The 18,446-nt window shown below is 38.2% G+C and overlaps 1 protein-coding gene across 1 annotated transcript in view; it reads left to right on the forward strand.

The window, feature by feature from the left end:
• The window catches only part of PTPN13 (protein tyrosine phosphatase non-receptor type 13), a 127,817-nt gene that overhangs the window by 64,920 nt on the left and 44,451 nt on the right, over positions 1 to 18,446 (forward strand). Inside the window, exons 7-9 of the mRNA XM_062623438.1 lie at positions 1,948 to 2,508; positions 12,169 to 12,264; positions 14,054 to 14,153. Of these exons, the coding sequence (XP_062479422.1) occupies positions 1,948 to 2,508; positions 12,169 to 12,264; positions 14,054 to 14,153 (757 nt within the window). The remainder of the gene's footprint in view (positions 1 to 1,947; positions 2,509 to 12,168; positions 12,265 to 14,053; positions 14,154 to 18,446) is intronic.

Here is an 18,446-nt window from a genome sequence, read left to right on the forward strand (position 1 = left end):
CTCCAACCCTGCAGACTCCCTGCCCTTCTGGGTCACTCCCAGTTACATCCTGGGCATGACGTGCTGTGGTATGGAATACCTCTTTGTCTAGCTTGGGTCAGGTGTCCTGCCTCTGCTTCCTCCTGGCTTGCCTTCCTCCCTGGCAGAGCATGCGGCTCACAAAGTCCTTGGCCAAACCAAAACATCATTGCTACCAGCTTTGTTCCCAAGTCAAAAGTCAAAACACAGAGCTGCACCAGCTACCAAGAAGGAGAAAAATGACTGCTAGTGTTGAACCCAGGACACTCTCTTGGCTGGAACATGTGGAAACTGTGTAATTTCTTACAAGACACTTTTTAGACATTCTAAACCCTAACATTTTATGATCATATCTTTGTCTGTTGTACAGTTATGAGCGTGCTTAGTGTTCTGTAAAACTCAATTTGAAAGGGTAATAGAGTGTAGATAAATATCATACAGAGCCTACTGTGCAAGTGAGGTGGTTGATTTCAGTCAGCTTTGGACGAGTAGCAGGCAGCATTATAGAGCCATCTTTAAGAGTAGTAGATACAATGCAGTAATTTACTTAAAGCTTACAACTGCTTGCTTTTGTGAGGATGTCTTCAAGCCTGCTGCTTCTTAAAGACATACATGGTAATATCACAGTAGAGAGGAAGCTAGCTCTAAGAAAAGCATCACATGCCATGCTGGTGCCCCTGGGGTGAGCAGACATTGCTTAGACAACCCATCATGGAATATTTTCAGTTGGGTTTTCTTATCAGGAGTGTAATTTTGAGGTCAGGATTGCCATATTAATGCAGTAGATTGAAAAGGTTAGACTTCATAGTAATTTTTGCAATGTACATGCTGAGGTGGAGTTATGAGTAATTAACTGCCTGTGTAATACCTACAATAGACTTTGGATTTTCACAACTTTAATAATGCAGAAGCATTAAAAAACTTTTGCTAACAGAAAGTAAGTAGCAGCTGGGTATTCTTTGATACTAGTTGTTCTCTGGGATGTTCCTCTTACGATGGTTGTAATCCTTTGATCTTAAGAACATGAAAGGTAAACTCATAGGTCATCTGTTAATAATAAGTTTGATTGTACTTACTGATGTTTGTAATTAGTTTTGTAAAATTGGGCTAATACTTTTGAGACACATATGCTCATCAAAACTTCTTGTCAAGATATTCTACAGAGAGTACATATTTCTTTATATTATTCCGCCTCTGATTAGTTTCTTTTATTTTGGAAATAATTTCACAGTAAAGGATTAGGAGAAGAGAGAGTGTTCATTAGTATTGACCAATCTATTTATTAATGAAACATGAAGTGTACAGGCTTGTAGAATCACTTTCGTCTTAGAAGCTTTGCTGGGTTTTGTTGTTTTCAGAGTATTCTTTATCTGGAGAGACTGTCATCAGTAAAAAATAGTTATTAAAGAAAGATCCAAGATTTTTAGAATTCCTAACTATACAGTCATTCTTCTCTTACTACTGACATACTGCAGGGCATCTGTAAATCTGTAGAACAAACCTAGACTTGTCATTAAAAATTGTAGGTGGTGTCTTTGGGTGTGAGACGTGAGAGGAATGGCCAATTTCAGATTAATCATTAAACAGTACTTCTGGTGATAGTCCAGACTATTTTAAAAATAAAACTAATGAGAAAACAACTTTTAGTATCTATATGAATATAATTTTTATGTAAATGCTGAATTATAGTAAGCCATAATTTCATTTGAGCACTTCACAAATAAAAGAAAGAAAATGCCTGTCAGCTATGAGGTAGTTTTTCTGTCTTTGTTGACTGAGGCAGCCCTTTAAATAGCCATCTCTATATTTTACATGGCAAAATCAAGGCCAAAATATGTGCTCAATATAAACTTTAACAGGAAGTAACTTGTGTTGCACGTTTGTCTATTAAGTACAAAATTACATATATGAAATGTCTCCTTATTCCAGGAAAAACATTGATGGTTGATGCAGCTGAAGGACACAAAACTCACTTCTCTCAACAGACCACGCTTAACAAAGGACTTAGCAAATCTATGGGATTTCTGTCTATTAGAGGAACCCAAGGCGAGGATGAGTTTTTCCAGGGCATTTCCACAGATTACAGCTCAGGGCAGGAAGATGTTTTCTGTCCTCATAGATGTAAAACCAGTGAGTTTGAAAAAAAAGGTCACTTTCATACAGATGTCACTCCCAAGCGGAAAGTATGGGCTTCCTCCACTGACTTGCTTTGCACAACTGACAAAGCAGCTGAGAGGAACCATGCTGGAGGCTCTCATGGGCACAGCTATCAATGTGAAGCATTTACAGTACGAACTTCTACTACCAGAAACAAGGAAGCAAGATACTCTGATGGGAGCATAGCACTGGATGTCTTCGGACAGCAGAAAATGGACCAAATGCGCCATGTGCCTGAGACATCAACTTCTGCAGCAATATCAAGTGCCTTTGACAGGATAAGGGAGAGACAGAAGAAGTTGCAGCTTCTGAGAGAAGCTATGAATGTAGAAGGTCAGTGAAGCTTTTTGATTTTCTGAATATTCCTGTCATTAAACAAAGATTTCTCTTTATGATAAATCTGAGTTCTCATGTAGCAGCTCTTGAAACGACCAAGATTGTTGCTTCATCTTCTTTTTTTTTTGGTGAAGTAAAAACATTAGAACATCTGTTGCCAAGGAGGATAAATGTGCTTGTCCAAATTGCGTTGCTAGTGAAAGTAGTTGATTTCTCTAAATCAGGCAGTATCAAGTTCATCAATTAAAATTAGAAAAAGAAAAAAAGTTGGTAACAGCCAATTGTCAAGTAATTTTCCTTGAAGGAAGCCACTCATCTTCAGACATTAGAAATGGATTTATACCCCAGAGGAAAGGGAGAATTCAATCTCCAGATCACTCAGATTTTGCACTGTATACCTCTGGACTTAAGCCTTTAAATACGAATTTTTTTTTGACTCATGTTAATATCTTTACCTCAGTGGGAATACTTGACAACAAGTTAATTAAAAGAATGTGTGGGTGGGAGGAGTCTTTGTTCTGTGGAGACTTTTAAAATGGTCTTAAAGAGAACCCTATAAGGGAAAGTGCATACTTACTTGCTTTGCAAATGTGATTTTCAGGGATTATAAATTTGTGAGAGTTGGGTAGAAATTGAGAGCAGAGTTGGATCCTGCTTATGATGGCCAGAATGCATAACTTGGTCATCTGAGGTATATGTGTTAGGAGAGGTGTATGAACTAGCTCAGTCATTTGTTCAGGTGCATTCAAAATCCATACAGTTGAAAAGTTATGGCTGCCTGTCTGGTTTGTAACACAGGTAACTGGGGAGAGTGGGGGGGGAATCAAACCACTTTTCCCTTCTTTTCCTGCACTGTGGTGTAAACATCTAGTTATTAGGGAGAGATGATGAAGCCTTTTGTCAAAGTTGAATTTCTGAAAATGCCTGTTCATTCCGCTAGTGGCCATCTCAGAAGACGCTTATAATTGCAGTTAGCATGGGAAGCACATTCTTTCTCTCCTGTGCAGGAAGGCCTTGTGTTTCAGAAAGGAGTGTTATTGAAATACCATAGGCAGTTCAAAAAGCTACTGTGATTTCTGTACAAGTTGTACAGACAACAGCTGAAGGGGTTTTTGTGCTATCAAATTAGCATCTTCCTATGAGGGTTATGTTATAATGGGATGGAATGAACGTAGCTGGAATAACACCGTGGAGATACCATCGTTTATCTCAATAGACATTTACCATCTATCATTATCTACTGAGATGTCTGATTAGGTACAGGGAAGGTTGGTTGGTTTTTGGTTTAAGAGTCTGAAATTGAAGGGGACCAGGTCAAGTACTCGAGTCAGCTTGGATCTCTCGAGATAGGTAGCTGACAAAGTTTAGGAGGAGGCCACTCCCTGCACTAGGGAAGCTCAATAGCCTTGTTGTTCAGGAGTGCAGCTTTGTGCAGGTTTGTGTTGCACAACAGCAAAACCAAAAGCTTGATCAAAACCCAATGATGAAGCAAGAGCTTATCATTCTTATTATTGGGAGACGGCTGAAAATGTAATGTGTCTGTGCCTTGCAAACTCAGATAGTTCAGATATGTGAAACTACTTAATTCGTAAAGGGAATGGGTGAAAGTGTAGTCAAAGTAAACCTGGAACTGGAGCTTAATAGTCACAGGAGGTGAGTGACAAATCTCTATAGGGAAAATTGAGGCAATAGCTAATGACTCAGTGCCCATCCTACTGAATTTGGAGTCATTACGTGCGAGAAAAAAAATGATACTTTCTCAACAGATAGGTAGGTTGCAGTGCTCTTGCTTCTCAGTTTTCTGCTCTCAACAGGGAAAGGAGGTATGTGTCACTCTTGAATTGAGGTTAGGAGTATGTGTTCTGTTGTTTTATTTTAGGCGCTTTTTTGTTGTTGTTTGTTTAAATGTTTTGGCCCAGAAACTACTTATAAATGTGACTTTTTAATGAGAAGCAGTTTAAAGGAGTATTTTAGCATGATGAATAGGTAGATGCAGCACTTAGGTATATTGTTTAGTGGTGGTCTTGGCAGTGCCGGGTTGATAGTTGGACTCAGTGATCTTAAAGGCCTTTTCCAACCTAAGTAACTCTATGATTCTATGATTCTAATACTTTTTCAGTTAGGAGTTAGTTGCTGTTGTGCTTTACAGGGCTTGAGAAGCCTGACTGAAAGTATTCTATTTCACCTCAGTGAGCAGATTCACAAAAGCCTAAATACATAAAGTCTGCCAGACCTTTCCCTTTTTCTTTTCCTATTTTGTTCCATATCTTTTACTATTCTTTATCTCACATCTTGTTTACAACAGACAAGTCCTGTGAGATCTTTCATAAAAAGAGTGTATTGCTTGTGAAATACACAAAAAATGAAAAATACAGTCCAAGCTTTTTGTGCTTTATTATTGTGTGTAATTTTCAAGCACTTGGTGGGTATTTCCAAATGTCAAGTGTTATCAAGTGTGTGTGGAATTGCTCTTCTGATGTAAACCCAGCCTAGCTGACAGAGATGAACTATGTAGAAAGCTGAGGTAAAATGTCATCTATCTTGAGAAAGGTGGCATTTGTTTGGGCAGCACGTGACGGAAGGTTATCTTACTGCCTATAGCTGGTAGTCACATAGCGGATAGGCAGGCAACAACTAGAAAGGGAGTGCAAAGAAGTCCACAGGGAATGGCAGCAACTATTGCTCTTTCACTGTGTGGGGGACACCATGACCTCAAAGGAGAGGTATTGAAAGGAAAACCAGAAAAAGAGCATTTTTTTGAAAGCTTGTGTAGTCAAGATAAGGAATATTTTCAATTTGGTTGAGTTTAGGTCTAGGTTACAGTTAAGTCTACGTAAATTATAGTAAGCCTCTGCTTTTGACTATTTTTCAATTTTTTAATTGTGAAGTGGTATTGGACTCTCTGTGGGTAAAACTTCCCTCCTCAAACTACAAAGGAACTTAAGTGACATGTGGCTTATTTCTTCTGTAACTTATTTTGGGTTAAACTGGCAAACTTTTTTGTTATTCATAAAACCTTAAGGAGTTGACTGTCTTGGAAAAAGAAAATGTTGTCATGACAGGCTCTACTCTTCCAGGCTTTCACTCAGAACACATTTTTATCATCCAAATTTTAAAGTCATGAAAAGTAGACTTTATAGTGGAAGGAATGACAGAGCTTTAATTATAGCTGTGCTGTAATAGAGTAGTTTGTAGTGAGCTGCAGATCTGAACTGCACTATAATCTACAGTTGGAACATCTCAGATTTAGCCTCACAAGCCTTCCAGAGGCAGTGTCATTGCAAGTGTCTTGCTCATGAACTTGATGTTTTATATGTTTTCTCTTGTACAGTTTCAGGGTTGAGGTTGTTTATCTCCTGTATACTAAAGATGATTGTTTATGATTAGGTGCTGCTTAGCCAGATGGGAGAAAGGTGAAGGGAAAGAGACTTCTTTTTCACTTCAGGTGTAGCCAATTCTTAATACTGAGAACAGACTTGAAAAATATGTGTTAATCTTGCCAAGAGATGGGAGAGTAGGTTCTGTATCTCTGCTGTTATTGTTAGTTCTTGGTTTTGTTATGTCAGTTTTGTGAGCTAAGGCAGAATTATTTAGAGTTGTGAAGTTGTTAGGTGTTAAACCCAAGCAGTTTGTACCAGGAGAGCAGATTTTGGTTTTGTTGTTATTTTGCAGCTTGGAAATTGCTGCTTGGCACCAACTGATAGTGTCCAGTTTCAGGGAGAAAATAATATTCTAGCTTTTCCATTTTGCAAGCCTGCATTGCCACTCAGGAACATGAAAGAGTAACTGTTCTCCCTTGCTCCCAGCTTGCTTTGCCTTCTCACCCACAAAACTGATTGTATCTTCTGATAGTTATGAGGTATAACCATACTTTAGCTTTCATATCCAAGGCCAACTTCAAATGGCCCTGTAGTAGGGCACAAGGGTGAGAGATGGTAGCCTTGTATGTATCTCTCCCTTCTATTTGCTTAGGAAGATTTTGCCGTCCTTGTTTTGAGCGTGTGCATAATTTAAAGTGAGTTGGTTTATGTGTTACTTGAGTGAATGTGCATCCTTCTTTTTTTTATGTGCAGTTTTGCTTGCAAGGCTGCTGTAAATGAAATGCATGAGGGAGCAAGGTATAAATACTGCCATTGTCCTGGTAGTCTATAGGAGCACAAAACCAGTTAGGAGAGTAGTAATGTAGCTAGCTGTGGGTTAAATAGCAGACAGTGAGGAAAAAGAGAGGAGGATACCAGAAAGGCTGATCTTGTTGAAGCTTTGGAATGCTGAATCCAGGGGTGGGGGAATGGGGCTGGTTTGGGAATATTCTCAAGCTTTTGTTAAATGTTTTTGCAGTTGGGAACCATGTGAATCCCAGAGCCTCAAACTGGGCTTGTCTTTCTCTCTTCTTACCTTTGATTTTTTTCCAGCAGAAAACCCAGATGATTAAGTACTTGTTTTGGTATTCTGTGTTTCTAGAGATGGGTTTCTACCTCCTAAGTCTTCTATGCCTATCTCATAAAACAATGTTTTCTTTAGCTACCCTGAAGATCCATCTGGACTCTGTTTATAAAACTTCCATGCAACTGCATGCATTTTAGGTGGGGTGTTATGGTTAGCGGTACTCTAAATGTCTGGATTTTAAAAGCTCTCTTAGTCTGAAGCTTCTGTTTCGAATAAGTGAAAATTTCTGCAGGTAATCAGGCAGCTGTTGGTAGTAAATTTATCCCAACAAATCAAGCCCCAGAGATTTTAATTTGGGATTTTTCTATAGACGTGCATTAAATGGGAGGTTGGATTTAGGGCAGAAGATGAATAGCTGAGTTACAAACTTATGTCTGTGAAGTCAGTGAATTGTGCATATATTTTTTCCTCCTGAATCATGTGTGCTCAGTTCATGTGTAGGCTAAGAAGAGGAAATGCGAGTCATCTACAGTAGTGTATCTGCATGTGAAAGCAAATTAAGACTCAGTTTACACATGTCTTAGGGTCATTGTGCTGCAGTATGATTTAAATTCACTGATGGCAAAATAGATTCTCATGTAGTTGGTATGTCCGGTATGTTCAGTTAGAACAATGTTCAGAAGTTGTATTAATGAAGCTGAAGGGTAGAATAATGAACTAATACTATGTTAGGTAGAAAACTTTCAGTTAATTTTACTGAGACTACAGAAGTTGGCTTTTCAAGGAAAAAGAAAGAAATGTTTGTGGGATTTTTGTAAAACAAAAGTACTCTGACATCAGCCACTATTATTTTGTTCTGAATTACATGGTTTAACATGAGGTAGTAAAACAGCTCTTACAATCCCATAATTGCCCAGCAAAGTGGTATCTGCTTTATTAAGCTTTCAGCAGCTCACACATTTTAGTATTACCAATTTTTAGTCAACATATTACATTAGGAGTTGGTCAAAACATTTAAATTAAAACAAACAACTAACTTTATTAGCCATACTTGCAGACTTTATCTGTGTCCATTTATGCACATTATCCTTGATGGCATAGTCCAGGAAAGAAGTGTGTCTAAGTACAACCCACTGAGTTCTTACTAGACCCTGGAGTTATTTTTAATGTTGCTGTTTTCCTTTCCAACCTAGCCCTGTAGGTGTGTGTTATCTGGAATTTTAGAAGGCTCTGTTTCTTCCTGTCACTCCGATCCTGCTGGACCCTTTGCATCAGATGTCTATTAGGCTTTCTGGGGAGGCCCCTGGAGGGGTAGTGACTCAGGCTGCATGTACCATACAGATTTTTCACTTAGAATATGGGTAGTGGAAATCATGCAAGTTAAAATGAACCTGCCACCTTGGAAAACTGAATGGGTTTGCTTCCCTTATGCACTTGTTGGATATGAATCTGTACCAGAGATTTATTCTGGATCTCTGCGTTCTTCCTGTTAAACCTTTGCTGCCTTGCATAAAATAGTTTGAGTTTTCTCATAAGAAACGAGGAAGAATAAAACTAAATATGACTCTAACCTATTGATTTAACACTTGTGAGAGCAGCAAGTCCCAGACTCACCTAAAGGGCAGTTAATGTGTTTTAAGTGGTATTACATTAACACTCTTGCAAAATAGAGATGCCCACCAATAAACTTCAAAGAGCAAACAAGAGCTCCCTCTCTGTCCTGAAACTGTCTAATGCTGCCATCTTCTCTGTCCTTTTCCTTCTCTGTCCAGCCAGAAATAATTCTACCATAATGTGTATTTGAAAAGCTGTGTATCTAATGCGAGTCATGTGTTCAGGGTAATGAAATTCCAAGCTAAATGTGGTTCTCTGATTTCTGTTGAAGTTGGCTGAGAAGAGGCTTTCTGTAAATTACTTGTCTGGGCTTGCATGTCTTGCCTTGCGTAAATAGTGTGTTTTGTTATTTTATGCTGCATTAAGTGCCTGTAAGGTTGTGCTCTGCTGGCTTTGATAGGGAATTTGAAAAATAGCAGTGCAGCACAGAGATTCTTTAAGTTGTAATGCTTTATTCATTTCTGCATTGTGGTGCTACCCTCAACTTCTTAGTGCAAGTTTTATGTATTCTTTCTAGTTATGGACTCTTACAACGTGCTTAAACTCAGGTTTGTTTTTCTGCTAAGGCATGAAATGACTTGTGTTCTGGTAAGAGACTGTAATCTTAAACACTGGAATGTTAAGAAGAGTAACTGATAAAATAATTTTTGTGATAATGTGCTTGATGTTTCTAGTAGTTAAATCAATTCTGAAGTTTCTAGTCACCAACATCATAAATATGGGAGTTGTTTTACTGTTGTCTTTAGCGCTTATTAGTGTCATCTTTCAGATCCTTTTCCAGCTAAACAGGCTAGAAGTTTGTCCTCGTTTTTTAAATTTTTGTATGAAAAGCTTAACTTTAACTTGATCCCAGAATTGGGACTTTGTGACCTTTGGAAGTCAGTTCTTAATTAGATGTTTGGCTTGAGCATGATCCAAGTGCCTTCTCTGAAGTTAAATCCTAATATGATATGCTAGAATTGAGGAGAAATTGCTGGTAGAGGAGATGGCATAAATTATTTCAATAATTTTGCAAACATTATAGAAACAGGAGTCTCAATATTTACAATTTAATTGAATGTTTGCAGGTCTGCAGTGGATATCCTGTCTGTGCCCTGGAAAAGAAAAGTTTGGGTAAAAGGGGGTGCTGCGCTGGGGCTATTTGTAGTGGATATACATAGATGTATACATAGAGCAGTTGAGAACTGGAAGGTGGTTGTCAAAGAGAAGAAGCCCCAGCATCAAACAGTTCCACATCTGTACACAGTTTACCTAAAATGAGCAAAGTGAAGAAAAATTTACAGGATTTACCCCAAACTTGAAGCTGTAGCTTCTTAATTGCCTTTAACTTTTGTCTCTAGGCTGAACAGGCTGATAGTCATTGATGCAGCCCTATTTGGAAAGGTTGTAAAATGCCTCCAGAAGATGAGAAGAATACCTTTGCTTGTGTTACTGGGATAAGTTGTATGGTCTTGCTTAGGGAGAAAGATGTGACAAGAAAGGAGGGTGGTCTCATCTCTGCCTCTACTTGTGAATGCTGGGAGAATAGGTTTAAACTTAGCTGGGCCTCATGTGGAGGTCTGTGAAAACACTGAGATAAACAGTGATTGGGAATCTTGCTTTATATTTCTTGGCTCATGAACTTACCCCTTGGCCTACAGCAGGGTGCCAACTCCCACTAACAAGATGAGTCAGGAGAAGTCAAATACCCTTCAGAGTCAGGTACCATGCCACATACAAACATTCATTCTATGTTTTAAGTGCACATTTCTGTTTTGCCATTTGACATGTTTTGTAAAATTTCATGTCTTGAAGAACCAGGATGGAGCCACAGTTTGTGTAAAATTCAGGAAGCACAGGCTGCTGACTGCATGGAAAAAATAAATCTGTTTAAAGTCTTGTGTCATAATTTATTGTTCCCTCTCCATCCTCTTGCTTCAAAGTCAGTTTAGGAGCCTTAAAAAACCTACAGCTAATAAAACTACTGGGAAAGAAGAGATCTGTTTTCAGTTAAATGTTTCTGTACTGTAGCTCCAGTATCATGTTTGGATTGATGCCTCACTTGAAGGGCTGGGAGCATTTTAAAAATACATCTCCAAAAGCTACCCACTGAATTTGGTTTTTATTTCCCTTGTTAGGCAAGTAATTGCTAGATTGGCGGTAGATTTCTTTGTAGTAAAATCCAGAACAAAGAAAGCAGCCATTGTGAAAGACTGAAGGAACTCCACCCTCCACCACCACAACCACCACCACACCCCCTCCAGTGAATTCTCTTCATCTTGCTGTAGGTTGGTTTGCAAATGTGCAAACCATATTGCTAGTTTCTGAGAGTAATGTGAAATGTCCTTAAGATTAGTTGGAATTTATGCTGCTAAACTGTGCAGCTGGTATGGGCTGGCAGGAGTAGTTGGTTGATTGGTAACTTTGCTTACTTTTCCCAGTTTTCTTGAAGAATCTTGTATTTGGTGGGACAGTAGGGACCTGCATAACCCAAGTGAGTTGGTAGAAATGGGAGAAATGCTGTCTTTTGAGGAGGAAGGTTTCAGGAACAGTCCAAAACTAGCATGAATTAGCTTGTTCTACTTCATTATGTTGTATCTTCTCATCCATTTTTCCTATTTGGAGTTTTCCCTGCTTCTGTAGGAGGTCTGAAAGACTAGTGCTGTTGACTACATGCCTGACCTCTGTCCTCTGACCTAATACATGCTATGGCACAGATTTAGCGTTCTTGCAGGATTTTTCACTGGGCATTCTGTTTTCTGAATGTGGGAAGCTGGAACATCTGATTTCCTTTTTTGCAGCATCCAGATGCATCACCCATATATTCCCTATTTTGCATTCTTACATTTTATCTTCCTTGATGAAGTGATTTATAGTTGTCTTCAGCAGTTACATGTGTTTTCTCTCTATCATCAGTTTTGTTTTCAAAAACATTAACTGTAGTTGGACCAGAGGCAGCCTTCTCCTAATAGACACACCTGAATTTTTGTCTCAGACAGTGAAGCATTGGTAATCCCAAAGTGTGTGTGTTTTTTCGTTTTGTTTTCTGCTATTACTCACTCTAGTTGGTTGGTTGGTTGGTTGGCTTGTGCACAGGAAAGTTTTGGGAAATTCTTGCAAATGTCCAGTACATACTCCCTTCTGTAGAGTCCTTTGCTCCAGTATGTTATTTAAAGAATCCACTGAGGGTAGGAATTGAGACTGCTGTATTGACTTCTCATCACATGCATTTAGCTGTTCTGGCTAATTAAATATCCTGTAGGGGCTTATTAATTGATTGTTAATCATATTTTGTGCATGTTGCTTTCGACACGCAAGACGTGCACCAAGTGTTTGCATCAGTTTTGTTTGCAGGAGGGATTGTTTTTTCTGATGGATTTTGTTGGGGGTTTTTTAAATATTAGTTTTAACTTGGAATTGATGATGAAAGTGAATTTCAGAGGAGGTGGCTCTGTTAGGATAGCCAAGAGAGGCCAGGCAGACCACAGAACCTCAGGTGATGGAGACAGAATGTGACTGCACAGCATCCACTGAGTGTTCCGGTTTCAGACTCCATAGCCACAGATGTTTTGCATTTAAAAATGTTTTGAAAAGATTTCAAAAACTTCAAATGTTAATTTGTGTTTGATTTTTGCATTAGAGCTGTTGCTCTCTTACTCTTCTTATTTAAACTTTCAGAGCCTTTGCGAAGGTACAAATCTTACCACAGTGATGTTTATAGTACTTCGAGTGAAAGTCCATCTGTTATTTCTTCAGAACCAGATTTCAGGCAAGGTAAGAACTATGGTTATAAAATAATAAATAAAAGCAAAGATCAAAACAAACAACAAAAATCCTAAAGAAAAAAGTTCAAGATGAAAAAACAGACACCAGAAGTATGATGTTAAATCTTTAGGAAGAAGCTTCAAAATTACCACTTATGCAAAGTTGTAAGATGATCTCGTGTAATTACAACATTGTGTACAGTTCAGCCTAGTTGGTAGTCTGTTCAGAAATGAGTTTGATATTTAGCGTTCTGGAAGGGGACTTGGTAGGAAAGGCTGGAAGTTGTCAACTTTTTCCTGGAGTGCTTGTTTCAAGTAACATGCTGTCTTCAGAAATGCAATAATGATCAAGTTGCTAATGTACAATAACAGTAAATTGCAAAAGCTTTATATGGGACATACATAGTTTATTTTTGTATCAGTGGGTTTTACTGTGAGGGTTAAATGGTTGATAATTTACAGGCTAAGGATTTCAGTGTAATGCAAAAGTAGTACATAGTACAGGCTGTATAGTAAATTTACTGTGAAATCAGTGGATTAGAAAAGCAAGAGATAGTGTGAAGGGTTGTTTGCTGATAAATGGCAGGAAGGGTTTTCTTTACACAGTGGCAGCACAGCATGGAAGGAAATGCTTGAAGCATTTTTTGAAAGAAGTGCTAGAATAGTGAAAAGAAGTCAAGAGGAAGGCACAGTTAATGGAACAATCAGCTTCGCAGAATCATAAGTGATAGACACAAACCATTTGATGAAAATAGGGAAGAAAGCAATATTTAGGAAGTTAAGAGTATATCTGGACCATATTCTGTATGCACAGAGTTCCAACCAACCTTCCTGGGTTGCTCACTGCTCTCAACCTTATGTATCTTTGTACATCTTCCTACTTACTAAACCGGAAGTCTAAGGAGCAGTAATTAAGTAGCAAGGCTCCTGTAAAGCAATGTCCTTCATCTAGATTACATTTATAACAGGCTGTTTGTGTTCTACTGCAAAGTCAACTTCTCCTAAGTTTATACAGGCAAGAGAGCGCTGCTTTCTGACTAATAGTAATAGTATTGTTGGACTTTGTGAAATGACTGTCAGAACCATTTCTGAATCACTGTGGCTGTAATGTGTCCTGTAAGAGCTCTCCTGCTAGCTCTGTTAATTGAAGGCACAGTGAGAGGTGAAAGTGAAGTAGTCAGCAAAATCAGGCTCTTAAGCGTAGGCTCAGGTGCTGCTACAGGAAGACATACTAACAGTGAAGATAACAATTACAAAAAGAAGAACAGGGTAGTATATTGCCAAAAGAAGAAGAAGAAAAAACAAATGTATATTTATAAGGAGGAGTCAGATTCCAGGAGAAGCTCAGAACCTCAATGTATACATACATATATATATATATACTGGTTTCTGAACTCCGTTCTTGTGAATTGGATGTGTAATTGATGTCTCTGCCATATGTGTGTCTCCACTCATGGTTGACAAATAAATGTGTTACCTTGAAAAGGTGTCTGTGCAGTTGTGTAGGGTTTTTCTTCAATTGCGGTTTCTTCTAGGCTTTCCTTAGTATTCTTCAAAGGACTTGTGTAGTGCAGCTATCTTTGATGAGGGAGACTGTAAGATCACGTGGACAACAGAAATCAACTTTATAACACTAGTTTGTCAAATACTGTAACGCTGTTGTGCTGAACACATGAATCTGATTCCTTTTAAGTAATCTAATATGACTGATAAATCCTTGATTTTTAGACAGGATTACTCTGTGTGTGTTGTGTTCCAGTTTATTAATTCAGCTGTTAATTTGTCTTTTGATTTGCTAGTGAGAAGAAATGAAGGTTTCAAGAGAGATGATGCCAGCAGTGCTTTGCCGGGTCCTGATGATATCTCCTCATCAAGTCAAGCTAATTCTCAGAGGGCAAGGTAAACCCTGTGGGAACAATATGTCTTGGAGTGCTTTGTCTTTATCAAAGAAAGTATTCTAAATCCACAAGCAAAATTTTTACTCCCATGCCAGCTTCTGTTTAAGGTTAAAAAATGGCATGTTGTTCTTGAAAGAAAATAGTATTTCATAATTACATATTGAAGCCTGAAGTTAAAGTCTCATGATGCACAGTGGTATAGAGGTAGGTATACCAGTTAGGAGTACAAGTTCAGTTCCTGTATTTAATGGAGACTGGGTTGTACTCTATCAAGTTTTTGTACCTGTCAGAAGGTTTATGTTCAGCTTGGAAATATTTAAATAATTTTCTAAAAGTTTTGGAAAGAATATTCATACAGATTAATTTGCCATTTTTTCATTTAATAAGGAAATGGTAGCATGCTTATTTCTTTGAAATAAGCCAAAAGCCATACATTTGGTTGTGTGTTCTGGCAAACTCTTTAGTTTATGTTGTTGTGTTTATATTTATTTTTTTTTCTTTAATACCTTGGCACTGATTAGGCAGGTAAATTCAGTAACAATTCACGGGTTTTGAGTTGTTTTTTTTTCTGTGCTATTTACTTGAATGTTAGATGTGTTTGAGTTGTTGGGTTTTTTTTTTCAAGTGTTGTTCATCAATACTGATTTAAACAGTAGGTTCTGATTGGTACATAACCTTAATACAGCATCTTTGTACAACAGAAGTGTATCTTGACATATCTGTTAGGTTTTGAGAGTGGTTCCATTCTGGATGTTTGAGAATTTCTACTGACACCGACCTTTTGGATGGAAAATTTTTCATGTAGTCTCTGCCAGATGCTGAATCACCTTGGAATATTTTATCAAAGTAATTCAAATCATTTGGGGGGGGCGGGGGGAACAAACCCACACATGTTTTCCTCCTCTTCCCTCACCACATTACAACAACAGATCCTTCTCTCAGCAGCTTTTTGCTTTGCTTGGGGTAGATCAGAAGAAAGTTTGCTGCTGTGCTCAGTATTTTAGAATATTTTTATGGGTTTGGCATAAGTTGAGTGGGAATCCTGCTCTAGCCTATTAAGCTTAGAGATGTCCAAAGATTGAAACTGTTGCAGGTGATGTGGCAAGGCTGTCAAAAGTGTCCATTGTGTTCATTTAACATATAGGGTTATGTGCAGTGAGTAGGGCTTAGTGCCATGCATTGAACACAGAGATGAAAATAAAATAACATCTGCTTCTTGCACTATATTGTGTGCTTTAAATGGATATGGGTCTCGGGTGAGCTGTATCTGAGTGCAGATGAACAAGAGAGCAGTTACTTGGAAATCTTACAGCTTTTGGTGACCTGCTGAGCAGCAGCATTGGTTTTATTACTACTTGCACTTTGCCTGAAAAACACGGTCCTCTAGAAATGTACACATTGGTATTTCCTACAGGGGAGAAGTATTTAAGCATTACTTAGCTGGGTCAGCACTGCTTTATTGGCAGGAATATGGTATATATTCACGTAATAGCATATATGATGGACTGCAGTGTCCAAGCAGTGTTAGAAATCCAGCCTTGCTCAATGTAAGAGGATTTTGGCTAGTATCTGAGTATTTAAGGTGAATTTTGAAGGACTTAGGTTGCAGGTTTATTTTCCATGGAACCCTGTCAGAGATGTAAATTTCAGCTTCCCAATTAATGCTGTCTTAGCACCACACTAAAATGGCAAAGTAGGCTATTACTACTGTGTGTACAGAATGAGCATGCAGCTATCTTACTTGCCTTTATTTCTTTTGCTGAATACTGCTAAGTCAAACTTCATTCTTGTTTGACTTAAACCCAGAAAAGTTGCCAATTCAACACTGTAGCTATGCTTCAAAATAAAACAGCAATAATTTGTGGATGCTGATAGAGGACTTCTGTTCCGTTTACAAAACATTTCAGAAACAGAAAGTAGTATGTGGTATTTGAATGAGTTACATTGTTTTAAGTTGTTTATTATGCAGGTGAAAATGTCTTGGTAAAACAGTACGTACTTTCCCACGGTTTGTTTTACCTTATACTGCTCCGTTAAGACTGGCACCTTTAGTGGACGTAATCTGTATGTGTGAAATCTAGGAGGAAAATACTGGTTTGTAAGCGCAGCATAGACTCACCTGTTGTGCTTAGCAATGAAATTACTTTTACATGTACACAGCTATGCAGCCTTACTTCAAGGCTTAGTATTTTACTGAGTCTCCTGTTTCTGCTGGCCTTCTCCCTGTCCCTTTGTGAAAAGATGCAATTCTGTACCTACACAAAAATGCCATGTTAGGCTACCACACATAGTTCTTCAATGGCTTTCATAGAATCATAGAATCAATTATTCCTCCATTTTCATAAGGTGAAAAAGCTTTTATTTATTTTTTCTTTAAATCAAAGTACCAGACTAATAAATATATCCAAGACAAAAAATGAGGCTGAACTCCTAAAAGCTAGTTTTACAAGCTTTTTTTTTTTTTTTCTCAATAGACCTATTGAGAAACAGGAAAGCAGCCATGAGCAGAATTTGGTCCTAAATAATACTTACATAATATCTGTTAATTATGTGAACTGAATAGTGCGTGTGTGCTCTGTCTTTCTGTAACAGCTGTTAAAACTTCCCAGTGCTAACAAGTGAAAAAAAGGAATACCATCAAGGATGGTAGCTAGTTAAGCAGGGAGATTTCTAAGAAAGTAACAGAGGGGTTGGAACTAGGTGATCATAAGGTCCTTTCCAACCCTAACTGTTCTATGATTCTATGATTTTTATCCAGAACATTGAATGTTGCTGCTTTAAAATGTCTGGTGTTGCAGAAGACCATGGCTTTTGTAAGTTTAGAAACATAAGCTCTCAAAGTAAAACTTTTGATAACAGTTCGAAGGAGCATAGTCTCAGTTTACATTTTTTGGCTGGTTGGTTGATTTCAGGGTTTGGGGAAGTTTATGCAACTTGATCCGTTACTTGAATTCCACCAGCACTTGGGAGCATGTTTCAGTGCTTTTTTCTGTGTTCAGAGATACCATCTGTACTTCAATACATATTAAATTTACTGCTTCTGTAGCATGTCCTTAGAGACAGTCTACTTAATTATCCACAGAATTATCCGTGTAAACCTGAGTTGTAAATCAAATAGGGGGATTTGGATTTGACAGAGTCTGCTACCAATGATAAAAAAACACCAACCCAAAACCAAACAAAAACTAGACAGTGAAGCTGTTCAGAGTTATCAACGAGCGTGATTTGTGCTATTTCGGTGGGCTGGCCTGCTCTTAAACTAGCAGAAGCAACAGGCTTTTCAGTAGAACACTCAGTGTATACTCAAACCCTTCTCATGTTCTGTGACTGTTGTTATCCTTTAAACTTCTTAGAACGCTTTCCTCATGGCAAGGGTACTTGTGTCTATGTTTCCTCTTTGCTTCTTGTATTCCTTATTTCCCCTTCCTCCGCACCCCCTTTTTTTTTTTTTTTTTTGTTCTTTTCTTCCTTTACTATTTCTTCCTTTTTCTCTCTAGGAGCAGCAGCTGACATGGAGCTCTTCCTTCTGTTGCCTTTTCCTTCCACTAGATTTCATTTCCATATTGTTCCTACTTTACCAAAAGGCACCTGTCTTGCTCAATCTGTTCCTGACCTTTCCACTGCACTTACCATTAGAGAATGTCTACCTGCTTCCCTTCTTCCAACTTTCTTCTCTGATCCAATACTTGGTAAGTACACTAGGTGAGGAGTTAATTCACTTCTCTCTCTTATAGGAGTCAGCCTTCCAGGTGATTGCTCAGGATAATAAGTAACTCTGAAATTCTGGTTTGCAATCGGACATTGATAAAAATACATAGTAGCAGCCAAGTACTTGTCTGATGAAGTACCATAGGAAGCTCACATTTATGATCTTGACTGTTAGGAATGTAATTTGGACATCTGTTTTTGTTGGAGTAGTAATACTTGCATATTTTGAGCTTCACAGAAGAGATCTGTCAACAATATCTCCTCTCTTGTAGAATGAGAGATGCATTCCTTGTCTTGGAATCTGAAGAGTGGATCATGCTGATGCCTTGCATAGAAAATTGACAATCTGACCCAGCCATAGTTAGTTTTACTTACCCAGGATGCTGAAGTGTCCTGATTTCTGGTTGGTGACATTGACTATGTACTAGGTTAGGAAAATTTTCAAACCATTTGGGTTTTGAGCTTCTTCCCTGGAAACACCATACCCACCACAATTTGCAGAGAAACTAATAAATATCAACAAAGATGATAAACCAACACAGTGTTACTGCTTTACACAGTAACTTTTAATTGCTCCTACTGCACT

Source organism: Pezoporus occidentalis, unplaced genomic scaffold, assembly GCF_034315485.1.
Source record: "Pezoporus occidentalis ecotype Australia unplaced genomic scaffold, CSIRO_AGI_Poc_V1 ctg252, whole genome shotgun sequence".
Taxonomy (NCBI): domain Eukaryota; kingdom Metazoa; phylum Chordata; class Aves; order Psittaciformes; family Psittacidae; genus Pezoporus; species Pezoporus occidentalis.